The sequence below is a fragment of the Balaenoptera acutorostrata genome, chromosome 13 (genome assembly GCF_949987535.1).
Source record: "Balaenoptera acutorostrata chromosome 13, mBalAcu1.1, whole genome shotgun sequence".
Taxonomy (NCBI): Eukaryota; Metazoa; Chordata; class Mammalia; order Artiodactyla; family Balaenopteridae; genus Balaenoptera; species Balaenoptera acutorostrata.
This window is the reverse complement of record NC_080076.1, coordinates 64512347-64537454: the sequence shown is the minus strand read 5'-3', so window position 1 is coordinate 64537454 and position 25108 is coordinate 64512347. Positions and strand designations below refer to the sequence as shown.

Genomic DNA, 25108 nt, shown 5'->3' with positions numbered 1-25108 from the left:
AACAAACAAACAAAAACCCCCGAGCAAACTAAAGTATATGCTGATCATGGATTTTAAGCCCTCAGTGGCCATGGTGTTTCAGAAATCCAGGCTTGGTTAGGCTGCAGGAATTATTTTATTGCTGAATTTCAGCCTGTTAACTGTTCAAAACTATTCTCTTTTTTTTTTTTTTTCTAGTATTAATATAAAAACTGTCCAAAAAGCCTACTACTTCTCTCTTATAAAATATTTGAGTTCTTAAGCTAGTGCTGTTGTTGATCAGTTTTGATCAAGTCGTTGAGAATACTTTCCTTGGAAAAATGGAGCATGTTCAGGGCATCCTTCTTTCCTTCTTCCCCTACTCCACCCCTGATGAGCCCATCAGCAGGTTCTGTGCGTTCTGCTCCTGATTCATACCTTGCATCCACTGCTTTTCTTCCTGGATGCTGCCACCACCAGGCTGGCAGCCCCGTTGCTCCCCAAGACAGTGACAGTGGCCTCCTCACTGGCCGCCGGCTTTCACTTTGACCCTCTCTGCTGCTTTCTTCATATGGCATGACTGACCTGGAAACCTATCTCGCACCAGCTCACGCTCTTCCTAGCATCCTCCAGGAGCTTCCCATTGTACTTCACATCAAATTGAAACTCCCTGTACTGTCTTTCCAGGCCCATGTGATCTGCCCCCTCCTGTCCGTGCAGAAGCTTCCAGGGCCCTCCCACAGCTGCCACCTCGTTCCAGACAGCAGCAGCTTCCCCAACCCTGCAGTGAGTTGCTACCCCACTTCAAGGTCTCTATTTAAATGTCGTCTTCTCAAGGAGTTTTTCCAGCTGTTTTCTTTCTCTCCCTTTTCTGTCCTTAATGGCATTGATTTCCAGTTGTAATTATTTTATTTGATTGCCTTTTTTGGTCTCTTTTCACTAACATGTAAGCGCTATGGGGCAAGGACCATTCCTGACTTGTTTGCTGCTTTATCATCAGTGTTACCAGTAGTATTTAGTAGGTCTTCAGTAAATATTTATTGAAGGAACGAGGGGGATAGGAGTGAGCTGGCGAGAAGGCAGATGTACCTATTGATACTGCTTTGTTTCACCATGAAAAAGAACAGATAGACCTAGACACTGCCCAGAGTTTGGTCACATAGGAAAAAATTGTAGAATAATCCTCAGAGCCATTTATTCATCCTAAAAGTTACCGGGATTCTGTGTCTTTTTGGCAGGCATAGCTTGCCTTTTGTGTATTCAGCTAATGTGAATCATATTTATAATGTGACTGTGTGATAATTCAGCCATATGCTGAGGTTTCTACTCCGAAGACTGGAGTACTACCTTAATTTAAAACTATTATTCACCTCTGTGAACATCTGTGAATTTTTTTGAAACTATGCCTTAATTCCCACCACATAGTTGTGTGGTTCATCAGAATTTGTGATTCCATTGAGGTGAGGCTGTTTCAGAAAGTGCTGTGTGAACAGCGGGGCTCTGAGTGGCCTACTGGGTGGGATGTATTCCCTCTGGTACCTTATTGAGCAGGCCTGCTGAGTGGGATTATCTGATTATCAACATTTGAGATTTAAAATGTCTGCTAAAGATAACAGTGCTTCTTAGGTGATGAGTTCTTTATGACAGACATTTCATACTAGGACTAGTGTGGTTTTTAAAAGCCATTCTATGTTAATTTATAGGAAGATATTAGTTTTTCTGTTTCCTGGGACATGAGGGAACTTGTCTAGTAAATCTTAAGAGCATCAGATATTTCAGAATTAGTTAAAAAGAAGAGTCTAAACCCCAGCCTTGATTCTTGCAGCATTGTTAAAATGCTCTTTTGAGAAATACTGAACTGAATTTTTGGCTTGCTATGCAAATCATCCCTCTTCCTAGTTTGTAAGTACTTTGATAATGTTAAAATATTTTGAAACTTAATGTTTAAATACTATTTCAGATATTTGATTTTGTTTTGTATCATCACATAGTTAATCTAGCCTTCTAATTAAACTCAACCTAATAAAAATTAATAGAATCAATAAATCAGTAAAGTTGTTACTTTAATTGAAAGAACTAATTTACTGCATTTAATAATCTCAAACCTTGCTTAGGCCTACCATCAGCTTAGGTTACTGGAACTGTTGAAAGTGAAGTCATGGGATTGTTGAAAGTGAAGTCATAAGATTGTAGGTTTTAGAGGGATTCCTTAGGTCTTGTTCTGTAAACAGAGGTGGCCAGCCTTTGAAGAAAGGCTCAAAGGTATCACATGAAAATCCTAGGTGCTGTACTGGAAGTTTCCAGCTGTTAAATTGTGGGTGCCTTTCCCCAGAAACAATGTCGTCAGTGGTAGGTAGCTGGGACGCTGGCCCCTGCAAGTGGGAATGGAGGAGCAGGGTAACAAAAGCACACTGATACTTGTGCGGGGCTCGGAGCCTTGGAGGCTTCTCTTCGCTCTGTCATTTTGTGCATGTTTGGCTCCTCAGGCTCAGATTACCCATTTGTGGATGAGTGGATTGGGCAAGATCATTTCCAGGGTTCCTTTAAGCTCTGCTGTCATGTAATTGGTATTTTCTGATTCCTGGGTCAGAGTCTGAGCAGGGATTTGGATGGCAGAGTAGTGCAGGTGGTCAGGCACTTCATACTTAACCACCTTTTCTTATTTATTTATTTATTTATTTATTTATTTATTTAATTAATTTATTTTTGGCTGCGTTGGGTCTTTGCTGCTGCACGTGGGCTTTCAATAGTTGCGTCGAGCGGGGGCTACTCTTTGTTGCGGTGCGCGGGTTTCTCATTGCGGTGGCTTCTCTTGTTGCGGAGCATGGGCTCTAGGCACACAAGCTTCAGTATTTGTGGCTCACAGGCTTAGTTGCTCCCTGGCATGTGGGATCATCCTGGACCAGGGATCGAACCTATGTCCCCTGAATTGGCAGGTGGATTCTTAAGTACTACACCACCAAGGAAGTCCCTAACCACCTTTTCATATTTGTGTGACTTACCAGTTCAGATTGAATAACTGAAAGTAGTGTATGTTCTCACAAAAATTTTGGTACTCTTACAGGAAAGCATTTTCAGTTTTTTTTTGTTTTTTTTGTTTTTTTAAATAAATGTTCTTATTATTGGAATAAGCCTCCCTAAATAGTCTTTTTTTTTTAAAAAGGAATTCCTTTATTTTTATTTTTTATTTATTTATTCATTTATTTTTGGCTGTGTTGGGTCTTCGTTTCTGTGCTTTCTCTAGTTGCGGCGAGCGGGGACCACTCTTCATCACGGTGCGCAGGCCTCTCACTATCGCGGCCTCTCTTGTTGCGGAGCACAGGCTCCAGTCGCGCAGGCTCAGCAGTTGCAGCTCACGGGCCCAGTCGCTCCGCGGCATGTGGGATCCTCCCAGACCAGGGCTCGAACCCGTGTCCCCTGCATTGGCAGGCAGACCCTCAACCACTGCGCCACCAGGGAAGCCCGCATTTTCAGTTTTATAATAGAGGTCACTGAAAAAATCTTACAGGACTTGTACCTCCTTCATTCTTTGAGCACTTCATTACTTTCTAGTGCAAAGTAATGAAGCTTATCTTATAATTTTCAGCTTATCTTATAATTTACCTGTCCCAGCCCTGATTTCTGCCAATTTCCCGAAGTCCTGGTTCCTTTGAGTGGGAATCGGCTAGGAATGCTCTTGCAAACTGGGGTGCTGTTGTTTCTCCCTCTTTTGGAGGGCAGAGCTAGGAAATAGATCGTTTTCTGAAGTTGTATAATACCTCTTGGTCCAGTTCGCCACTGCAGGGCTCGTCTCTCCTTCCCACATGTTAGGTTTGTATATTCTTTTCCCTCTGTTGCTGATTCCCAACAATATCACTGTATTTACTAGTTTGCTCAGTGCTACAGTACATACAAAACAGTTTCAGAATTTTTCACCAATGCTATTACCAACAACAAACCTACTACATAAAATTGTTTTTCTTTGTAATTCTCTTTACCCTGAGAATGTATCATACCGAAGATGTATGTCCATGTACTCTCAAAGAGGTTACTCTCTCTTATGGCTTGTCTTAATACTGTATTTCTCCCTCCCTCTTCCTCCTTTACAGAGTAGACACTCAGTAAATGTTTGCTGAGAGGTATTCTGTGCCCTTCTGTGAGCTATTCCTGTCCACAGTACTTTCCTATGTTAAATTAATTACCATTTCTATAGGAGTGAAGTATAATTAATCTACCAAAAGCACTAATGTTCTGAGCAGTCATATATAAATAAATAAAAGATAATATATAATATGAAAAATGTAACTATAATACATAATTTTATATAACACTAAGTATATAAATAACAGTTATATATTTATCAAACTCTAGTATATACACACATATATTAAACCCATTTTGTCAGTGTCTTCATATAATTTAAAATTATTTATTGCTTATATATCATTTTTAATTCACAGAACCCAAGGTTCCTTATTTTCTGGTCTCAGTTTCAGCCAGTATTTCACATTAGCATCATTAGGTCAACAGAAATGTGGGTTTCAACTTTATTTTTCATCTTAAGAGTTAGGAGGCATATAAAAACATTATTTATGATTTTTTTTTTTTTGGTGGTATCATCATAGACTCTAAGGTATATAAATTCTCATTAATCATTAAAAAAAAAATCACAGACTGATGGAACAACCCATCAGTTGTTGGGGAGAAGGAGTTAGCTAGGAGGAAAGATAGTTTTGGGTGGAGGGAAAGAGGTAGAGATACATATATATTTGAACTTAGGACAATGAAATTTAAGACATGTAGACTGGGGAAATTAAGTTTTTTAGCATCCAGTATAAATATGTTATGTATTCTTTTTGTTAAAGCTATTTAATAAGTGATTCTCCTTTAAAAATAGCTGTTTTTTTATTTTGAAAGTATGTTTTAATCACCCAAATTGACAGAAGTATGTAACTGTACATGTTCTTTGGTATTATGTCTCGGTGATGACGAGAAAATGTTAACGTTGGTGCAGCCAAATATTGTTCAGTCTGGTTATTCTTCATTCATTCTTTTTTTTTTTTAATTTATTTAATTTATTTTTTTATGGCTGTGTTGGGTCTTCACCTCTGTGCGAGGGCTTTCTCTAGTTGTGGCAAGTGGGGGCCACTCTTCATCGCGGTGCGCGGGCCTCTCATTACCATGGCCTCTCTTATTGCAGAGCACAGGCTCCAGACGCGCAGGCTCAGTAACTGTGGCTCACGGGCCCAGTCGCTCCGCGGCACGTGGGATCCTCCCAGACCAGGGCTCGAACCCGTATCCCCTGCACTGGCAGGCAGACTCTCAACCACTGCGCCACCAGGGAAGCCCCCAGTCTGGTTATTCTATAGATGATCCTCTACTGGAAGAATTACTAAATTAATTATATGGTTGTGTCTCTTCATGTATTAAAGAAAAACAACCATTGTATATTAAATAGGAGTTTGAAACATTTCTGCTTTAATTGAAACGATCAGTGTAACTTTAAACTGGAAATATATTTAGGGAAGAGCCCAAGAGTCTTTTAAAGATCTTTTTAAGGTATTTAAAAGTATTTTAAGTGGTACCTTTTAAAGGCCTTTAAAGTATTTTAAGTTATTTTAAAAAGAAAGCAAGAAAAAAGTATTTTTATTTTACTTTCATTAATTTATATATGTATATTAAAAATGTGTATATGTTTTATATCTTATTACAGTTAAGCATGTTCTTCCCATCTTTTTCTTTATTATTCTCTTATGGGTATTTTTTGTTTGTTTGTTTGTTTTTGTTTTTAATTGAAGTATAGCTGGTTTACAATATTGTGTTAGTTTCAGGTGTACAGAAAAGTGATTCGGATATATATATATATATTTTCAATTCTTTTCCTTTTTTAAAAAAAAATATTTATTTATTTATTTATGGCTGTGTTGGGTCTTCGTTTCTGTGCGAGGGCTTTCTCTAGTTGCGGCAAGCGGGGGCCACTCTTCATCGCGGTGCGCGGGTCTGTCATTATCGCGGCCTCTTTTGTTGCGGAGCACAGGCTCCAGACGCGCAGGCTCAGTAATTGTGGCTCACGGACCTAGTTGCTCCGTGGCATGTGGGATCTTCCCAGACCAGGGCTCGAACCCGTGTCCCCTGCATTGGCAGGCAGATTCTCAACCACTGCGCCACCAGGGAAGCCCTCTTATGGGTATTTTTAAATTTAAATCCCTAAGCAGGACCTTCTAGAAACTTGGTCATTCTAACACCTTTTTTTGTGTGTAAATTTTCATAGATATAATGAAGCCATAGTCAGAATAGCTCAGATATGTTTTGTCAATGATAAAAAACCCAAAATCCTCTGAAAGTAACTTTTTGTATTTTCATTACAGGTAAATTGGAATATTCACATTGTACAGAAACAGAGGTAAGAGAAATCCTCAAATATTTCTCAGTAATGCAGCTTTGAAGTTCTCTTTAGACTAACTTGAGTTCTGAAATATCTCACTATGGGTTTTTGGTTTTCTGATAAGAATGTACTGAGAGTAAGTATATATTTTTTATATTTAGGAAGAGTAAAATGTGAAGAAAAATCAATTATCTCGTCCATAGTTTTAAAATGTCAAGGTGTGTTATAAAGATTAGCTTAGTCATAATTTTAAAAATTTCCTATGTTGTTGTTTATGAAATGGAGTTAACTAAGATTCAGAGCCCTTAATAAGAAGTAGTTTACATTCAATTTTTTAATAATCCAATCTAGTGTATCATAATAAATCTTTTAAATGTGTTGGACTCCTATGGAGTTGCCTGGGAGTAGGAAAAAATAGGGACTTGGGAAGTGTTTCAGCAAGATTACTGATGAATTAAATGCTTTGTCATTTGTATAAGTAGGTTTATTATTTTCTAATAATTTAAATAATTTAAAATTCTGATTGTGAAATTTAATGCGACTCCATGTGTCCCTTTTAGAAATTTCAGTGGTGACACTGAAATATGAGGGCAGCATTGATGAATTATGTATGTGTGGTGGTCTTTTCTGGAGCTGTTGCGTCATCCTTAATTAGGAGTCTTAGGTCTTTTGTTAATGGCAATGCCTAATTAAGGATTTAAGAAGTTATTTTTCTAATTTTATAATACATTTACATGTTGATATAGGTTTTATTAAATTTTAATTGTTATTTTAAGTAAGATGTAAGCTTCCTAAGGGATTATATTGTATAATAAAGAAGCAAAAATAATTTATTCTTTTTTGCATTCAGAAGTTATTCAACGCATTTTGTTTTCTGTTCAACTTGAGAATTAGAGGTAATTTCTTCCAAATTAGCTGTAAAAATGAGCAAGAACTTAATATTTTTATATTGTGACAATTTTTGATGTATTGTTCAATATGATATAAAGGATTGGGATTTGATTTGAGTCCAAAAATACAAGTTCTGTCTGTGGTTTCTGGTGTGCATCTTTCTAGCTATGTAATTTTGAGCAAGTAGTTTTTTCTCAGAACTTTGGCTTTCTTACTTATAAAATGTTAAAGATAATCTCTGTTAATCTCATGGGTTGTAAAATTTTTAAGTGATTATATAGGTGAAAAAGTTTTATAAACTCTAAAGACACACTATTATCTATATCAGAATGATACAAATATAATCAGCATTCATCTGCCTTTAGGTAATGAAATGTGAGGTTTTTACGTACAAGGCATAGTCGTAAATCTCATTATTCTTACTATGTTTTGTTGCCATAAAATCAACATGGTTTTAACATTTTGTTTAGCACTTGCTTTGTATAGGAATGTCACTTCATGTTATCTCCTCTTTGATCCATAACTTGGATCACCAAAAGAATTGGAATCTAAACAGAACTCTCAGATTTTTTTTTTTTTTTTGGTCTGTTTGGAGAGGGAGAATCATGAGAAAATAAAAAGTTCAGTGTGATACTCAGTTTACAGAATGGGTTCAGGGTATTTTTTAGAGTAACAGTGGTTATTACCTCTGGGGAAGAGATTGCGATTGTGTATGGTGTTTTATCTATATTGCTTGGATTTTTTTTGAAATGAGAATGTCACTGTATATTACTTTGATAATTAAAATAATAAAAAGAAGGGGCAGTAGAGGGAGTGGGAACTTTTTCAAGAAGTTTGACTCCAGAGAAGGAGAAGATAGTTTAAGTAGGAAGTTTTGTTTTGTTTTGATTTGTTTTTTAGCTTGGGGAAGACCATGCATTTGGTGTTGGTAGTGGTAGAAAGGGGGCAGAGAGAGAGACAGAGACAGAGAGAGAGAGGGGGATTTTGCAAAAATGTAAAGCAATACCACCCCTTTCACTATTTTTTTTGAGTTTCTATAAAAACGTTACACATATTAACATATTTAATATTATTTTTAAACAATTTAATTTGAATGATTCAATCAAAATTTCTCAGTTTTAATTTCTAATACGATAAATGTTTGATAGATTATAGCTCATATAAACAAAAGCTCCTTGGACTCCCTGGTAATTTTTGAGTGTAAAAGGGGTCCTGAAGCTAACTAGTTTGAGACTGTTGGGCTGGGGCCTGAAGAGCAGAGATACTTCCTCCTGAGAAATGGAATTGGGGGTCCAGAGAGGTCAAACCAGAGCCCTAAGGTGGATGGTGGAAGGTGAGGAAAGCCGTGATATAGGGATGAAGCCAATCTGTTTTGAGAGCGAGGGTCAGAACGGTGACTTCCAGAGCCTCTTTTCACCCTGAAATTGCTTTTCTGTTGAGAAAAGAGATTCCCTGTACCTCCTGTAAGTGAGAAGCCCCACGGGCCCTCTCTGGAGTTGGGTCCACTACAGCCAGGGCTGCGAACCCGGGTGCATGTGGGAGGAGTGGGAAGGGGCCTCGATCACCGAGAGCACGTGGAGGCCCACGGTGCACGTGCCCACAGCCTCTCCCTGGGAGGAGGGAGGGGCGCGCCTGAGCTCCGTCAGCGCCCCATTTTCTTCGCTCTGGTCTCGACCTAAGGCGGCTCGCTGTACAGGTCGAGCCTTGAGCACGGAGCCGGTGAATGAACATGGTGGGGTCGTGGTCGTGGGAGCCGGTGAGTGAACACGGCGGACGCTTGCGGCTTCCCATGGGGGAGAAGAAGGTCCGACTCCTGGGGAGGCTCCCAGACCCGAGGGGAGCCGCAGCCCCCTCACCTTTTCACGTGGCTGAAAGACGTGATTTGAAGTGTTTGACTGTTTATTTTAATAGTTTTCTTAGTACATAAAAATCATATTATGAATTCTTTTCTAGTTTTACTGATAGTCCTCTTTTTCATACTTTACCTGTATTCATAAAAACCAAGCAAAACTAGGACTTTAGAGAAAGCAAGGAGGCCATACATAGGCATTCAGTCAACTGTTAACGGGATTTTGTACCTCAAGAATAGCTTAATGTTTATTAAAATCAGGTGTTTTTCCTTATTTCTCACTGTGTGGAAATTTTTTTTAATACACTGGATTATATGAGTATTTTCCAGAGTTTGAACTCATGAAAGGAAATCTTTCATGTAATTTGTTTTAAAAGACATGCAAAATTTTTACTTTAATAGGCAATTTAATTTTTTTTACAACTTTGGTTTCTATTTTTTGAAGATATAATTTATATACAGTAGAATTTAAACTTTTTAGTTAAAATTATTCGAGTTTTTATTTTTTTTTATTTTTTTTATTTTTGGCTGTGTTGGGTCTTCGGTTCGTGCGAGGGCTTTCTCCAGTTGCAGCAAGCGGGGGCCACTCTTCATCGCGGTGCGGGGACCGCTCTTCATCGCGGTGCGCGGGCCTTTCTCTATCGCGGCCCCTCCCGTTGCGGGGCACAGGCTCCAGACACGCAGGCTCAGCAATTGTGGCTCACGGGCTCAGCTGCTCCGTGGCATGTGGGATCTTCCCAGACCAGGGCTCGAACCCGTGTCCCCTGCATTAGCAGGCAGATTCTCAACCACTGCGCCACCAGGGAAGCCCAAATTATTCGAGTTTTGACAAACACCATCTCCACAGTCAAGTTCAGGTTCTGTGTCCCTCCCCCCTCCCCCGTTCTCCCCCACTCCCCCTCTTGTTTTTCCCTCCCCACCCCACAACTCCTGGCATCCACTGATCTGTATTCTGTCCCTTTGGTTTTGAGGAGGACCTGCAAGGTAAATAGTGTGTTATTCTCCCTCGGCCTCCCCTCCCGGAATGGCTCACAGCTCAAATTGGTAATTTATAAACTCTTGAGTGAAAAAAACCAAAGTCTTGCGTGACTGACCTGTACTTGGGATTTGCTTGTCAAGGAAGCAGTCCCAACCACAGTTTAGGGGAGCTTTCACTCCCAGTTTATAAGTTTTTCCTTCTGCCATTATTTAAATAGTCTTGTGGGTTATATACTCTTATACTTGAAGAAAAGGCTAAGCACTTAAAAATACTAAAACATAAAAGATCTGAATTTTCAAGCATCTTAATTGAGACCTTTTCATTGTTTTTAGCTTTCCAAATTTCATCACATTCTGTCTTCTATTAACTACAGTTAATTATGTAGCACTCAGAAGCCCTTTCCCTTTAGCAGGCAAGAAGGTTAAATGAGTAACCAGGACAATCCTGTTCTGTTCTCCTTGATGGATTTGCTGTATTTTAGGTGGAATTGGTTAAAGCATTATATAAAGTTAAATAACTTTTGTCAATACTTTAATCTTGATAGAGCTAGTTTGTAAAAATCAGAGCATAGCGGAAAAATTTAAGCTTTACTGACGGAAACTATGAAAAAGATTCATCTTCCCATCTTAGAAATAAAGTTCATGTGTACTGTATGTAAGTACTTACTGTTTCATTCCCACATACATCTTTAAAAAATACTTTAGAGCTTACTCTATGCTGAGTTACTGTTATAGGCATTAATTTAATTCTCACAACAAATTTATGAAGTGGATACTAATTATTTGCATTTTGGAAATGAGAGCTAAATTATGGAGAGGTTAAGTAACTTGCCCAAGGCCGTATAGCCAGTATGTTGCAGAACCACGTCTCTTCACCTTTCTTATGTTTGTGTTTATCCAGCCTTTATTTGTCTGCTGTGTGAGGCATCTGCATAATGCTGATAATTAATTTTGTGCCCCATTTGGGACAGTGAAATTGTCCTTATTCTGTATATGCTTCTCACCTATGACTCTTTTGGTCCTGGCATTATGTAGCCCGGGAATATGATCCTTTTGAATGGAAACCAGGCAAAGGAGTGAACGAACGCCATCCATGAACCTCCAGCCCCACTGTTAGGTGAATGTAGGGTCTGTACTGGAGTAATTTGTGAATTAGTCTGATTCTAAATTACTCAGAATGACTCAAGAATTACGCTGCATATCAATATTTTAACCTCCTTGGAAATCAGACCTAGAATTAGTCTGCTTTGTGGGGAAACCCAAAAGATTTTGAGAATGAGCCAAGAAATACATCATAGTATTTGGACTTATTGCATTCTGGTTATGTACAGTTTTTGATACAAACTGGACTATGTGAAAAATTTTAATGTTTCCTGAGCAGCCTAAAATAAACTGCCAAAGGTAGTATGTGGGTGTTTGCTGCTTTAATGCAGAGTATAATACGAAAAAAAATATCCATTTTGTCTTTAGCTAAATCAGCCCCCTGTACTTTGATTTTACCTCTGGCTCATGTAGACTCATGGTGATAGTTGGATGAGTAATCTCTCTTTTAATTGACATTTGATAGCCCTCAGTTAATTTCAAAAGTAAGTAAAAAATTAACATGAAAGAAGTATGTAATATCTTTACAAAAATGTTTGCATCAGCTTTAGCTGCATAGTGAGCCTTTTTTTTAATTAATTAATTTATTTTTGGCTGCGTCGGGTCTTCGTTGTTGTGCGTGGGCTTTCTCTAGTTGCGGTGAGTGGGAGCTACTCCTTGTTGCAGTGTGCAGGCTTCTCATTGTGGTGGCCTCTCTTGTTGCGGAGCACGGGCTCTAGGCATGTGGGCTTCAGTAGTTGCAGCACGCGGGCTCAGTAGTTGTGGCTTGCGGGCTCTAGAGCGCAGGCTCAGTAGTAGTTGTGGCTTGCGGGCTCTAGAGCGCAGGCTCAGTAGTTGTAGCACAGGCTCAGTAGTTGTGGCACACGGGCTTAGTTGCTGCACAGCATGTGGGATCTTCCCGGACCAGGGCTCGAACCCGTGTCCCCTGCATTGGCAGGCGGATTCTTAACCACTGCACCACCAGGGAAGTCCCGAGCCTGTTTTATGTGATTGTGAAAATAGTATTTGATACCAAACTTAGTAAATCTAGGAATATCTAGCAGAAACAAAAAGGTATTACTATCACATCTGCCCTTTTATTTGAAGGCATTGTCTGATCTTAAACCTTGATTTAAGGGTTTATAAATAGGATTGTGTGATAAGTTAAAATGATGATACGTGTTCTTTAAAGGATTGGAAGAGTAAGTTCAAATTAACTGCTGGTAACAACAGCATTTTCTCCTTGATCAGCAGGCTAAAAGGAAGAGGAAGTATACTCACATTCCGCTTCCTGTCTTTTTGGATTAAAGAATCCAAACATGCCTAAATTTACACAGCCATTTGATTGACGTTAACTTATATGGTCTGGAAATCGGTTTGTGTGCCCTCAGAGTAAATTGTGTCTACCTTTGAGTTGTTACTTCTGAGTGTCAATACTAATGGAGGTTGGTAGTGAGATATTGATGATGTGATTTCATGTATCATCAGATGTAGACTGGCGGCATCATGATAGCTCCTCTATCTCTCTCTCCTCTGCCTCCTCATTCCCATCACTCCCCTCTCTTCTCACTCTGTCTCAGATAATATTACCAAAATGGCCTTTCTGTGGTACAGTCATACATGTCGTAAAAACAGGGGACATTTGTGGAGCCCTACATCAAGGATACCCTACATCAAGGACACAGGACAAAAATTCCGGAATTAACCGAGCCCCCATAGCAACTGCTGCCATGGGCTCTCCTAATCTAAACCGGACAGCCCCCTGACTCCATATTAGGCAAAATAATCACCATGTAGTGACGTTGTAGCATCCTGACCAATCACCTAATGCCATCCTGACAGCAGTAATTTTCTTTGTCTTGAGGCTATAAAAGTTGGCTACTAGCCCACAAAGGGGGTCGACTTCCCTGGTTACCAGGAAGTCAGCCAGCTGTTCTTGCAGCGACCCTTTAAGGCCTGCTGTTCTGGCAGCGACCTTCTCTTTAATAAACTCTATCTTCCTTACATTCTGCCTTGTGTCTGGAAATTCTTTTCCAACCTGCACCCGGACCACAACAACATTGTTTGACCATAGGACACACAATTTATAACAAGTAGTGTTCCTTTGTGTAGTTTTTACTATATTTGAAGACCAGTGACAGTTGTACTCTACGTATGTCTCACAGAGGATTTCAGAGTAACCAAATTATCTGGGAGTAAACATTTTATTCTTGAAGGAGCAGAAAGTTTACCTTTCAGGTAACTTAAGCACTTCTAAGTACTTTGATAATAGAGTAGAAAGTTTTCTTAATAACTTGCCTTATCCAGGGGCCATATCAATCTGCCTTAATGAATAGTTTAAATTTTAAATGTTTTTAATAAGATAAAATAGAAATTTTCAACACAGATAATACAATGCTGATAGTATCAAAGTGGAAAGGAGCTAGATTTTTTAAAAAATTTATTTATTTTATTTAATTTATTTTTGGCTGCATTGGGTCTTCCTTGCTGTGCGTAGGCTTTCTCTAGCTGCGGCGAGCGGGGATTACTCTTTGTTGCGGTGTGCGGGCTTCTCGTTGCTCTGGCTTCTCTTGTTGCGGAGCATGGGCTCTAGGCGCATGGGCTTCAGTAGTTGTGGCACGTGGGCTCAGTAGTCGTAGTGCACGGGCTTAGTTGCTCCGTGGCATGTGGGATCTTCCTGGACCAGGGCTCAAACCCGTGTCCCCTGCATTGGCAGGCTGATTCTTAATCACTGCGCCACCAGGGAAGTCCATAGGAGCTAGATTTTTATTTCCTTTTCAAAGTACCTTTCTTCATTTATAGAAATTATGTTAGCTTGTTGTATTTTGTATCACAGGCAGATACAGAGAAGAAAGTAAAAATAACTTCATACCCTACCATATAGTTGTAATGACTGTTTAGAATATTCTTCTAGACATTTCTTCCCATATATACATAATAAAGTTGACTTATTCTTTGAGCACCTTTATGTGCTACTCTTAGGGATACATGCATCTTTGCGTAAATGACAAACTTGGCTTTAAGGAGTTAGCCAGGCCGATGGAAAGGGTTTGGATATGGAGTGGAACTTTCCAGGCAAAAGGACATCATAGTGAAGACTCAGAGAGCAAGCTGTTGTTGAAACTGACAGAGAGTAGGATGTCAGCATGGAGAGTGTGAGGGGGAAGGTATAGGAAATGGAGGCAGACAAGTGATGCCAGGTCTTAGAGGCTGTATTAAAGATTGGATGTAGACCCAGTGTCTCTTCAAGGGAAAAATCATTTCCTTCTGAAATTTTCTTCTGTTTCACTACGGTCATTCTTATTTTGCTATGTATCTTCATTTGCTTGTTGTTAGGAGGGGTATCGTTTTTATGCATTCACATTTCATCAGTTAAAGCATCATTTAATTAAATTGTTTTTGTAGTCACATAAGTAGAGTTGTATGAATAGGTTTGGGACTAGACTCAACTGACCTGTGGTAAACGTTCAGCTCCCTACCTGGTGACCTAAGAGTAGTTAGCCTGTTCATGGCCAGTAGTTGTCATGGAGATCAGTCAGTATGGTCTCTAGAGGACTGGGGAGTGTGAGATGGGAAAGTCAGCTAGATAGAGGCTGATTAAGAGCGCTTCTGCTGTTCAGTGTGGTGTCTCTTGGCATCTTCCCTAAATTTTGTAGAGATTTTACTGTATTTGGCAGATATTGTAAGACATATTTAAAAGAAAAACCTGTTAGCAGTAAAATTGATGTTGTGCTATTGTGATAATTACCTAATTTCTTTTGATGATGGTGTTTCTTAATTTTTTGTGAGAGGTTTATTGAAATGTAATTCACAAACTGTACAAGTCAACCGACCATTTAAAGTGTGTGATTCATTAGCTTTTGTTATATTCACAGAATTATGCAGCTATCACCACAATCACTTTTAGAACATTTTTGTCACCTCTAAAAGAAATCTGTTACCCTTTAGCTATCATCCCCCATCTTCCCACTTCCTGTAGCAACCACTAATTTACTTTCTTTCTCTATAGATTTGTCTGCTCTGGACATTCCATGTAAGTGAATCATAATATGTGGTCTTTTGTGACTGACTGTGATTTTCACTTAACATAATGTTTTCAGGCTTCATCTGTGTTATAGCATGTATCAATACTTCATTCCTTTTTATTTCTGAATATTCAACTGTATGGATAGACCATATTTTGTTTTTACCCATTCATTAGTTGGTCGACATATGAGTCATTTCCACCATTTGGCCATTATGGATAACACTCCTATAAACATTTCTGTACAGGTTTTTGTGTGGATGTAAGTTTTCATTTCTCTTGGATATATACACAAGAGCAGAATTTGTTGGGTCAACTGGTAACTCTGTGTTTTAACTTTTGAGGAACTACCACACTGCACCAGCAGTGTATGAAAGTTTTGGTTTTTCCACATCCTCGCCAACACCCCTTATCTGACTTTTGTTCTAGCCATCCTAGTGGGTGTGAAATGGCATCTCGTGCTATGGATTTGCATTTCCCTGATGACTGATGATGTTGAGCAGAGCATGTTTTCATGTGCTTATTGGACATTTGTACATCTTTGTAGAAATGTCTGTTTGGATCCTTTGCCCATTTTTAAATTGGGTTATTTGTCTTTTTATTATTGAGTCATAATAGTTCTTTATATATTCTAGAGACAAGTTCCTTGTCAGATATATGATTTGCAGATATTTCCCCCCATCCTGTGAGTTTTCTTTTCATTTTTTTGATGGTATCCTTTCAAGCACAAAAGTTTTTAATTTTGATGAAGACCAATCTTCTGTTTTTTCTTTCTTGTTTTGGTGGCATATCTAGAAATGCATTGCTAGGGACTTCCCTGGTGGTCTGGTGGTTAAGACTCCATGCTTCCACTGCAGGGGGTGTGGGTTTAATCCCTGGTTGGGGAATTAAGAATCCCGCATGCCGTGTGGCGCAGCCAAAAATAAAGAAAGAAAGAAAGAAAAATTAATTTTTAGATATGGTATGAAGGGTCCAACATCATTCTTTTGCATGTGGATATCCATTTGTTCCAGAGCTATATCTTGAAGAGACTATTTTTCTTCATTGAATGCTCTTGGTACCCTTATCAAAAATCAGTTGACCTGATGTGATTATAAATGGGATTGTTTTCTTAATTTCGTTTTTGGATTGTTCACTGTAAATATTTAGAAGTACAATTTATTTTTGTATAATGATCTTGTATCCTGCAATCTTGCTGAACTCATTTATTAGTTTTAGTAGTTTCTTAGTAGATTCCCTAGGGTTTTCTATGTACAAGATCATGTCATCTGTGAACAGAGATAGCTTTTCTTCTTCACTTCCAATATGGATGTCTTTTATTTCATTTTCTTGCTGTTTCTTTTTTTAAAAGCCTTTTTAAAAATAATTAAATTAATTTTTTTTGGCTGCGTTGGGTCTTCGTTGCTGTGCGTGGGCTTTCTCTAGTTGCGGTGAGCAGGGACTGCTCTTCGTTGTAATGCGTGGGCTTCTCATTGTGGTGGCTATTCTCTTGTTGCGGAGCACGGGCTCTAGGCGTGTGGGCTCATTAGTTGTAGCTTGCGGGCTCCAGAGCACAGGCTCAGTAGTTGTGGCTCATGGGCTTAGTTGCTCTGCGGCATGTGGGATCTTCCTGGACCAGGAATTGAACCCGTGTCCCCTGCATTGGCAGGCGGATTCTTAACCGCTGCGCCACCTGGGAAGTCCTTTGCTGTTTCTTTTTAAAAATTGTTTTTATGAAACTCAGAGTCAGAGGGTGGAGTAATCCCCCAAACTCTTTAAGTAATTTACTTCAAATCTGTTTTATGAGAGAATATTGAAATATTTGAATGCTAAATCAGACTTTTGAAATAATCTTTATATAATTTATATTTCAAGTAGAAATATAAGCTATTTGTGTGTTGAAACATAGTTTGGCCTAGTATAACTGAATTTTGAGCTGTTTTTTGTTTCCCCTTAGGATCATTTTCTATTTAGAGTATCAACTTTATTGCAAGAGTACTTTCTAGAATATAAGTTTAAAAGGTATGTATGGCTTTCCAGTGAGGAGTTGGTGACTGACTTTACTTGTTGCACTCTCATGTTTTTATTCAGAGGTGTTTTTTTTTTTTTTTTTTAATTAATTAATTAATTAATTTTTGGCTGCGTTGGGTCTTCGTTGCTTTGCACGGGGTTTCTCTAGTTGCAACGAGCGGGTGCTACTCTTCGTTGTGGTGTGCAGGCTTCTCATTGCGGTGGCTTCTCTTGTTGCAGAGCATGGGCTGTAGGTGCGCAGGCTTCAGTAGTTGTGGCACGCAGGCTCAGTAGTTGTGGCTTGCGGGCTCTAGAGTGCAGGCTCAGTAGTTGTGGCTCATGGGCTTAGTTGCTCCGCGGCATGTGGGATCTTCCCGGACCAGGGCTCGAACCCGTGTCCCCTGCATTGGCAGGCGGATTCTGAACCACTGCGCCACCAGGGAAGTCCCAGAGCTTGTGTTTTAATACATAAATAAGTAAATAATTTGGTTAGGATTACATGAACATGGCAAAAATGAGAACAGTGGATACACACTTTGGACACAAATATTCCCTCTTTAGAGGCAATAGTACCTGATTTCTTAAACTTATTTATATAAATTTGGCTTTATTAAACTTGGAATTTTATTTTTTCCTTCTGCATGGTTAATAAAATTAGGTAGTTAATTCCAACATAATAAAAAGGAGCAAAACAATTATCATTTGTATTATTTGGTACTTTTCTTATTAAGGTATTTTCAAATATATTATTCTATTACTGTTATACAGCTTACACAGGAAAGAAATTTAATAAATTAATTAAAAATGGATCCACAACCTGTAATTGTGAAATGGGCCCAGGGTCTCATGGTATTGGACCAGTAGGTATGGCCTGTAATTATGACTGCCATGTATTGTTAGAAGTGTCCCCTGTTGTTTTTGCAGGAGTCACTGTTACCAGATCTGATTTTAACTTGGGAAGGGAGGAAAGCAGAATGCTTACAGGAAAGCAGCTGGCAAAAGAATTGAAGGAGATTGTGACCTTAAAATTTTTATTTAAACAGCTTGTTGCTTTCTGTTTTAAATTCCTTTGTTCTGGAAGGGACACAGGCCCTTTTAAGAATGGGAGATAGGAAAATTCTGCAACCCATGACAAGCTGTAAAAGGTTGCTAAGGAGATTCTGATGAGAAGGGGTAGTATTTAAATGATCTGTTACTGAGTTCTGACTTTAAAGGGAGGAAATGAAAGGAGGAGGGTGCTTTTATTTCACTCCTTTTAACTTTTAGAAAGCATGCAAAAGCAAGAATCTTCTTTTTCCTTAAACACAGAATCACTTGGTTTGGATTAAATTAATTTGTGTGGTGTTAACATTATATTTTAAAATATTTAAGTATAGCACATTGAAAAAAGTGCATAGATCATTAGGTTGTAGCTTGATGAATTTTTACACATAGTGATAATATTGTATTTTAATGTCACTTAAATGTACTGTATTATTATGTATGTCTTTGAAGAATATTATCTTAAAATGTTCGATTTCAAGTGACCATCAAAGTGATAATTTCAAAGCATTACCGATTTTTAGTTTCTGTTTTTAATTACATGTTGCATTCCCCCACATTCTTTCCCAGTCTCCTGCTTGTTAAAACAAAAACTACGGGAAGAATTTCTTCCGGGAAGGAAGCAACCATTCTGTTTGGAACTTGTTTAGAACAGTGCTGTCCAATAGAAATATAACGGGGGGCCACATATGTAATTTTAAATGTTCTAGTAGCCACATTAAAAAATAAAATGAAACAGGTGAAATCAGTTTTTATAATATATTTTATTTAACCCACTCTTTCTGAATTGTCAACATGTAATCAATATGAGAATTATTATTATTATTATTTTTAAAGTTTAATTTTTATTTATTTATTTATGGCTCTGTTGGGTCTTCGTTTCTGTGTGAGGGCTTTCTCTAGTTGTGGCAAGTGGGGGCCACTCTTCATCGCGGTGTGCGGGCCTCTCTTGTTGTGGAGCACAGGCTCGAGACGCACAGGCTCAGTAATTGTGGCTCACGGGCCTAGTTGCTCCGCGGCATGTGGGATCTTCCCAGACCAGGGCTCGAACCCGTGTCCCCTGCATTGGCAGGCAGATTCTCAACCACTGCGCCACCAGGGAAGCCCAATATGAGAATTATTAATGAACTATTTTGTATCTTTTTTTCATACTAACTCTTTCAAATCTGGTGTGTATTTTGCTTCAGCACTTCTCAGTTTGGGCTAGCCACACTTCAAGTGCTCAATAGCCACATTTGGTTAAAGAAATAGGGAGAAGAAGGAATGGAAATATTTAAGAAATGAGAAATTTGAAGGGACCAGAATAGTTTTAGTTCTGAATTATCTTTAAAAAATCATGAGGCTTAGTGGGGAGGCAGTAACAGAATGTTGAGGGGCTTGGTTAAATCTTGGTAAAACAGTAGATGCCTATTCTCAGATATACTGAGTAGATTCTAGGTAGGCAAGGGGGAGAGAGATTCCAGGCATGAATAACAGTGCTAATGAAGGAAGTGATTTCAGGGGCACCTGAGTCACAGAGTTGATTACCAAGCGCTTGAAGAAGCTATTGGAGACTAGAGTCCTTTTTCAACAAACATTTCTTGAGCACCTGCTGTGTCTAGGCTCTCTTCTAGGATTTGGGATACACCAGTGAACAAAACAGACAAAAATCTTGGCCCTCAAATATTTGCATTATACTAGGGGTAGACAGAAAATAAATATGATAAATAAGTAAACTATAGTATGTAGAAGGTTATGAGTGTGTTGGAGAAAAGTAATATAGAGAACTGTGATGGGGAGCATGGTGGTAGTAGTGATGGTGGTAGGTTTGCATTTTTTAACAAGGTGATTAGAATGGACCTCCCAAAATGGTTACAAATGAGCAAAAGCTTGAAGGAGGTAAGGGAGCAAGTATCTAGATATCTGGGGAAGAGCATTTCAGACAGAGCAAACAGTACTGCTCCCGTCTGAAGGTGGGAGAGTATCTGCTGAGCTCCTGTGATGGCAGGAGGCCATTGTGGTGGGAGCAGAGAGGAATGGGGTACCAGATCACCAAGGTAGTGCTTCTCCAACCTTAATATGCATACAACCCCCCTAAGGATCTTGGTAAAATTTAGATTCTGATTTGGTTGGTTTTGAGTGGAGCCAGAGATAACAAACTCTCAGGTGCTGCTGCTGCTGATGTTAGGACCACACTTTGATTAGCAAGGATGTAGGGCCTTAAAGGCCATTGTAGGACTATGTAAATACGAGACTTTTGGGATCACCAAAGGAATGAGGGTAGACAGAAAAGAGAAGGGGCTAAGGGCTGAGCCCTGGAATACCCCCAACATTAAGAGGGTGGTGAGACAGGGAGGAACCAGTGAAGAAGCCTCAGAAGAAGTGACCAGAAAAGTAGGAGGAAAATCATGTGAGGGTCATGTCCAGGACACCAAGTAACTAAAGCACATCTAGGAGGAGGAAGTGGCCTACTGTATGAAATGCTGTCTAACAGGTAAGTGAGATGAGAACTAGGAATTGGTTATTGAGTTTGACAGTGTGGTGGTTGCTGACAGGCGGCGTTGGTATAGTGGTGTGAGGGCAAAAGTCATACTGCAGTGAGTTTAAAAGAGAAAGAAATTGGAGACAGTAAATAAAGGCAACTTATTGAGGCATTTTCCTGTAAACTGTGGGTATATCAGTTAATCTACTACATAACAAATAACTCTGAAACTTAGTGGCTTAAAACAACAAACATTTGCTCTGTCACCATTCCTGTGGGTCAGGAATGGCTTATCTGAGTGCTCTGGCTCATGTTTCTCAGGTTTAGTCAGGATATCGGCCAGGGTTGTGGTCATCCTAGGGCTCAGCTGGGGGACGGGGAGGGGCTCTGCTTCCACGATGGCTCCCTCACACAGCTGCTGGCGGGGGCCTCAGTTCTTCACCGCATGCCCTTCTCGTAGGCAGCACGGCGGCTGGCTTCTTGCAGAGAGTGTGACCCAAGATCGAGAAGCTAGAATGTCTTTGATGCCCTAGCCTTAGAAGTCACATTCTGTCACTTGTGCCTGTTTTCTGTTGGTCCTGTGGACACAGTGTGGGAGGCACTACATGAGAGAATAGGTGCCAAGTGTGGGGACTATCAGGGGCCACCTGGGAGTCTGGCTAACCCGGCGAGCTGGGGAGTTAGGATGATAGCTGGAGAGGAAGGTGGGATCCCAAAGAGTTCTTAGTTTTTGTTTTATTTTTGTATTGAAAAGAGAAGTAACAGCATATTTGTATGTTGATCCAGGAATGATCCAGTATACAAAGGAAGACTGTTGATGCAGAATAGAGGGGAGAATTGCTGGCGAATTATCCTTGAGGGTGGGAGCTAGAGCACAAGTGAAGGACTTGGGAATCGGCGTCACACAGGATGAGGACAGTCCATGTGGAGTAACAGGAGGGAAGACAGAGTCTGTGTGTATGGAAGGTGTTCAAAGGCAGTTAGATGTGATGGCAGGGGGTTTGTGGACGTGCTCTTCTGATGACTTCAGCCCTCGCAGTGACATGAGCAGCAGGGTCCTTCTTGGCGTGTGGGCATGGGAGAGGAGGAGGGGAGATAGTCAGCTCGGACAGTGGGAGAGTCCATGGGCTAAGGAAATGTTGGTGGCTTCTGGGTTGCATTAGCCAACCACATGAGAGGCAGAATTGTAAATTTAAATAAATTTAAAGCAAGATCAGTCAGTACAGTTTTCTGTTTTGCTCCAGCCACATTCAGTTTTCAAAGGCAGGTGAAGAGTGGGGTTTAACCAGTGTGTGGTGTAGTCAAAGGAGGTGAGGGAGAGTGAAAAGAACATAGGATCAATGGATTGGAGATCCTGGTGGGGTCAAAAGATTATTCGAGTCAGATCCTAGAGGGAATGAACTAGAAAGCTAGAAGGAGGTTGTCAAAGAAAGGGACCCTTGAAATGGAGGTGATGGAAAGTTGCACTTATTGGTAATGAGGGAGTCCTGGGTATTGACACGGCGGTGGGTGGCACAGAAACGAGAGGCCAGGGTGTGGAAAGGTCCTGTTAACATCACCAAGAGTTGAGGGAGGAGAAGGACAGTGAAGCCGCAGGTCACGTACTGGCACTGTGCGGGGTACAGTCACAGATGAGAGCAGCGAGGAGGGCAGGTGTGTTCTGGGACAGAAGAGGCAAAGCTGGGGAGCTTTTTTTTTTAAAATTTATTTATTTTTATTTTTGGCTGCGTTAGGTCTTCGTTGCTGCGCATGGGCCCTCTCCAGTTGTGGCGAGCGGGACTACTCTTCGTGGCGGTGCGTGGGCTTCTCCTTGCGGTGGCCTCCCCCGTTGCGGAGCATGGGCTCTAGGCATGTGAGCTTCAGTAGTCGTGGCACATGGGCTCAGTGGTTGTGGCTCGTGGGCTCTAGAGCGCAGGCCCAGTAGTTGTGGCGCACGGGCTCAGCTGCTCCACGTCATGTGGGATCTTCCCGGACCAGGGCTCGAACCCATGTCCCCTGCATTGGCAGGCAGATTCCCAACCACTGCGCCACCAGGGAAGCCCAGCTGGGGAACTTTGAGGGGGGGTCAGGGAGGTGGGCGAGGAGGCACTGTGAGAAGCAAGGAGGACAGCTTCCCAATTCCAGGCCCAGCGATTTGAGAATTATTACAGAAAGGCCAGCCAGGACCAGCACTGCCCCTGGGGAGATTCAGGCTTAGGTTAGAGCAAGAAGGGGAAGGGGGAGCATTCAGAGAAGTTGAAGATACAGGGAACCCTTAGATGTGCACAACGGAAGGATTTCAAGAGTTGGGGAGGGGTGGACCCAGGCCTAGAAGAGGGGACCGTGGAGCCTCGTGGGATGCGAGGTGGGGAGGTGGGTCACGGGCGCCTGTGGCTTCTGTCCCCGTCGCCATCAGTGGGGACACAGGCAGGGTGGTCTTAGTGCTGGTGCAGGTCTCAGGGCAGATGAGGTGTAGGGCGGTGGGTGCTGGAGAGGAGTGTGTGGGGCTACCTGTGACGCCAGCAGGTGGGAGACCCTGACTTCTCCCTGGCAGTGGAGCAGGCAACTGCTTAGGGAAAAAATGACAACAGCCCTTCTCACCTGGGTAATGACCGGGAGAGATGGCGGGGAAAGCAAAGTCAGACTTCAGTACTTGAATTTGCTGTGTTGGTGAACTGGCTCTCAAAACAAAACAAAACAACACTGATTTCTGTGGTCTAAATACTGCCACTTGGCCAATTTTAAGCCAGCAAAAGTTTAACCAACCAGCTTGCAAAATTCTGAAATTCTGCCCCCGGGCTCCTGATTAGTGGCTCTGGGCTCTGCAGCGCGCCATGCGCTGTAGGGCTGACTACGTGTCTTCTCTTTAAAATCATTTCGCCCCATTTGGGAGCTTTGGAGTTAGGCAGGCCCGGAACTAGTACTAATCCTCAATTTTGCTTCTGTATAGCCCCTAACCTTAGTGAGCCCGAGTTTCCTGTCTGTAAACTGATGATATTACCACCTGTCCCTGGGGTGGTTGTAAGGATTAGAGATCAGATAGGAAAAGTGCCTAGAACAGCTCCTGGGATGGCAGATACTATTGCTATTATTATTATTGTCATCACCTTAATGTAAAACTTTGTTAAAAGGAATTCACAAACCAGATTATATACTGCATTTTCATATGCAAACGTAGGAGTAGAGATTGCAGTTAATGTTTTGGAGAGCAATTTATCATTGAAGAGCATGGGTTTAATCCATTAATTCTATTTCTAGAAACTTTTTCAAAGAAAATAACTCTGAATGTGTGCAAAAATGTAGCAAGAAGATATTTATTTGCAGCACTTTTTAAAATAATTTATTTTATATTGGAGCATAGTTGATTAACAATGTTGTATCAGTTTCAGGTGTACAGCAAAGTGATTCAGTTATAATGCAGCACTTTTTATAAGAGAGAAAAGTTAGCATCTGTCTAGCTGTCTCACTGTTGTGCAACAGAAGACTCTACATTATTAACAAATGGATGGAATAGAATTGTTTATGTGGAAAGATGGTCCATTATGGTATAAAACAGATTATCAAGTAGTAGGTACCAAATGATCCAATTTTTATTAACAAATATGAACAGGACAAATATAATGAACTGTTAATAGTGAGATACAGATGAGATATATATTATATATATATAATGTTCTTTTATTTTTTAATGTTGAAATATATATATTTTTAAAATTAGGGATTATGCTTCCATTTATTGGGTCAGGTCATAAGTGTTTTTCATTAAAAATTTTTTTTTCATTGAAGTATAGTTGATTTACAGTGTTTTAGTTTCTGGTGTACAGCAAAATGATTCATTCATATATATATTCTTTTCCTTTATGGGTTATTATAAGATAATGAATATAGTTCCCTGTGCTATACCGTAGGACTTTGTTGTTTATCTGTTTTATATATAGTAGTTTGTATCTGCTAATCCCAAACTCCTAATTTATTCCCCCCTCTTCCCCTTTGGTAACCGTAAGTTTGTTTTCTATGTCTGTGGGTCTGTTTCTGTTTCATAGATAAGTGCACTTGAATCATATTTTAGATTCCACATGTAAGTGATATATGGTATTTGCCTTTCTTTGTCTGACTTCACTTAGTATGATAATCTCTAGGTCCATCCTATAATGTTCCTTTAGATTGCTTGTATTTTCCGAGATTTCTAATGGATATATTTTGCTTTTGTAATAAGAAAAGAGACATCATGGATATGTGTTGGGGTGGAGAGGAGGTATGTGAGGTGAACATACATTTGCTTTCTTACTAATTCTGAGCGACTCGAGCATTCTGCACCATTTGTCCAAACTCAGACCCAGTCCTGTGACTAAGCCCGGCATGAGCAGGGGAGGCAACAAGCCATGCTCATTGCCTTAGAGCCTGGCCACAAGTCAGCGATAGTGTAGTAGATTCCCATAAAATTCAGTGTCTTTAGGGATTGCGATGATTTTCACTAGGAGAGAAAATCGAAAT

General features: G+C 40.2%; 1 protein-coding gene across 7 annotated transcripts in view; it reads left to right on the top strand.

The window, feature by feature from the left end:
* SPIRE1 (spire type actin nucleation factor 1) overlaps positions 1-25108 on the top strand; it is a 216406-nt gene that overhangs the window by 38179 nt on the left and 153119 nt on the right. For 5 of the 7 annotated variants that reach the window (XM_057526506.1, XM_057526504.1, XM_057526505.1 and 2 more), the window contains exons 2-3: positions 646-744; positions 6306-6340. In XM_057526506.1, the coding sequence (XP_057382489.1) occupies positions 646-744; positions 6306-6340 (134 nt within the window). The remainder of the gene's footprint in view (positions 1-645; positions 745-6305; positions 6341-25108) is intronic. The other 2 variants (XM_057526508.1, XM_057526507.1) reach the window with 1 other exon arrangement.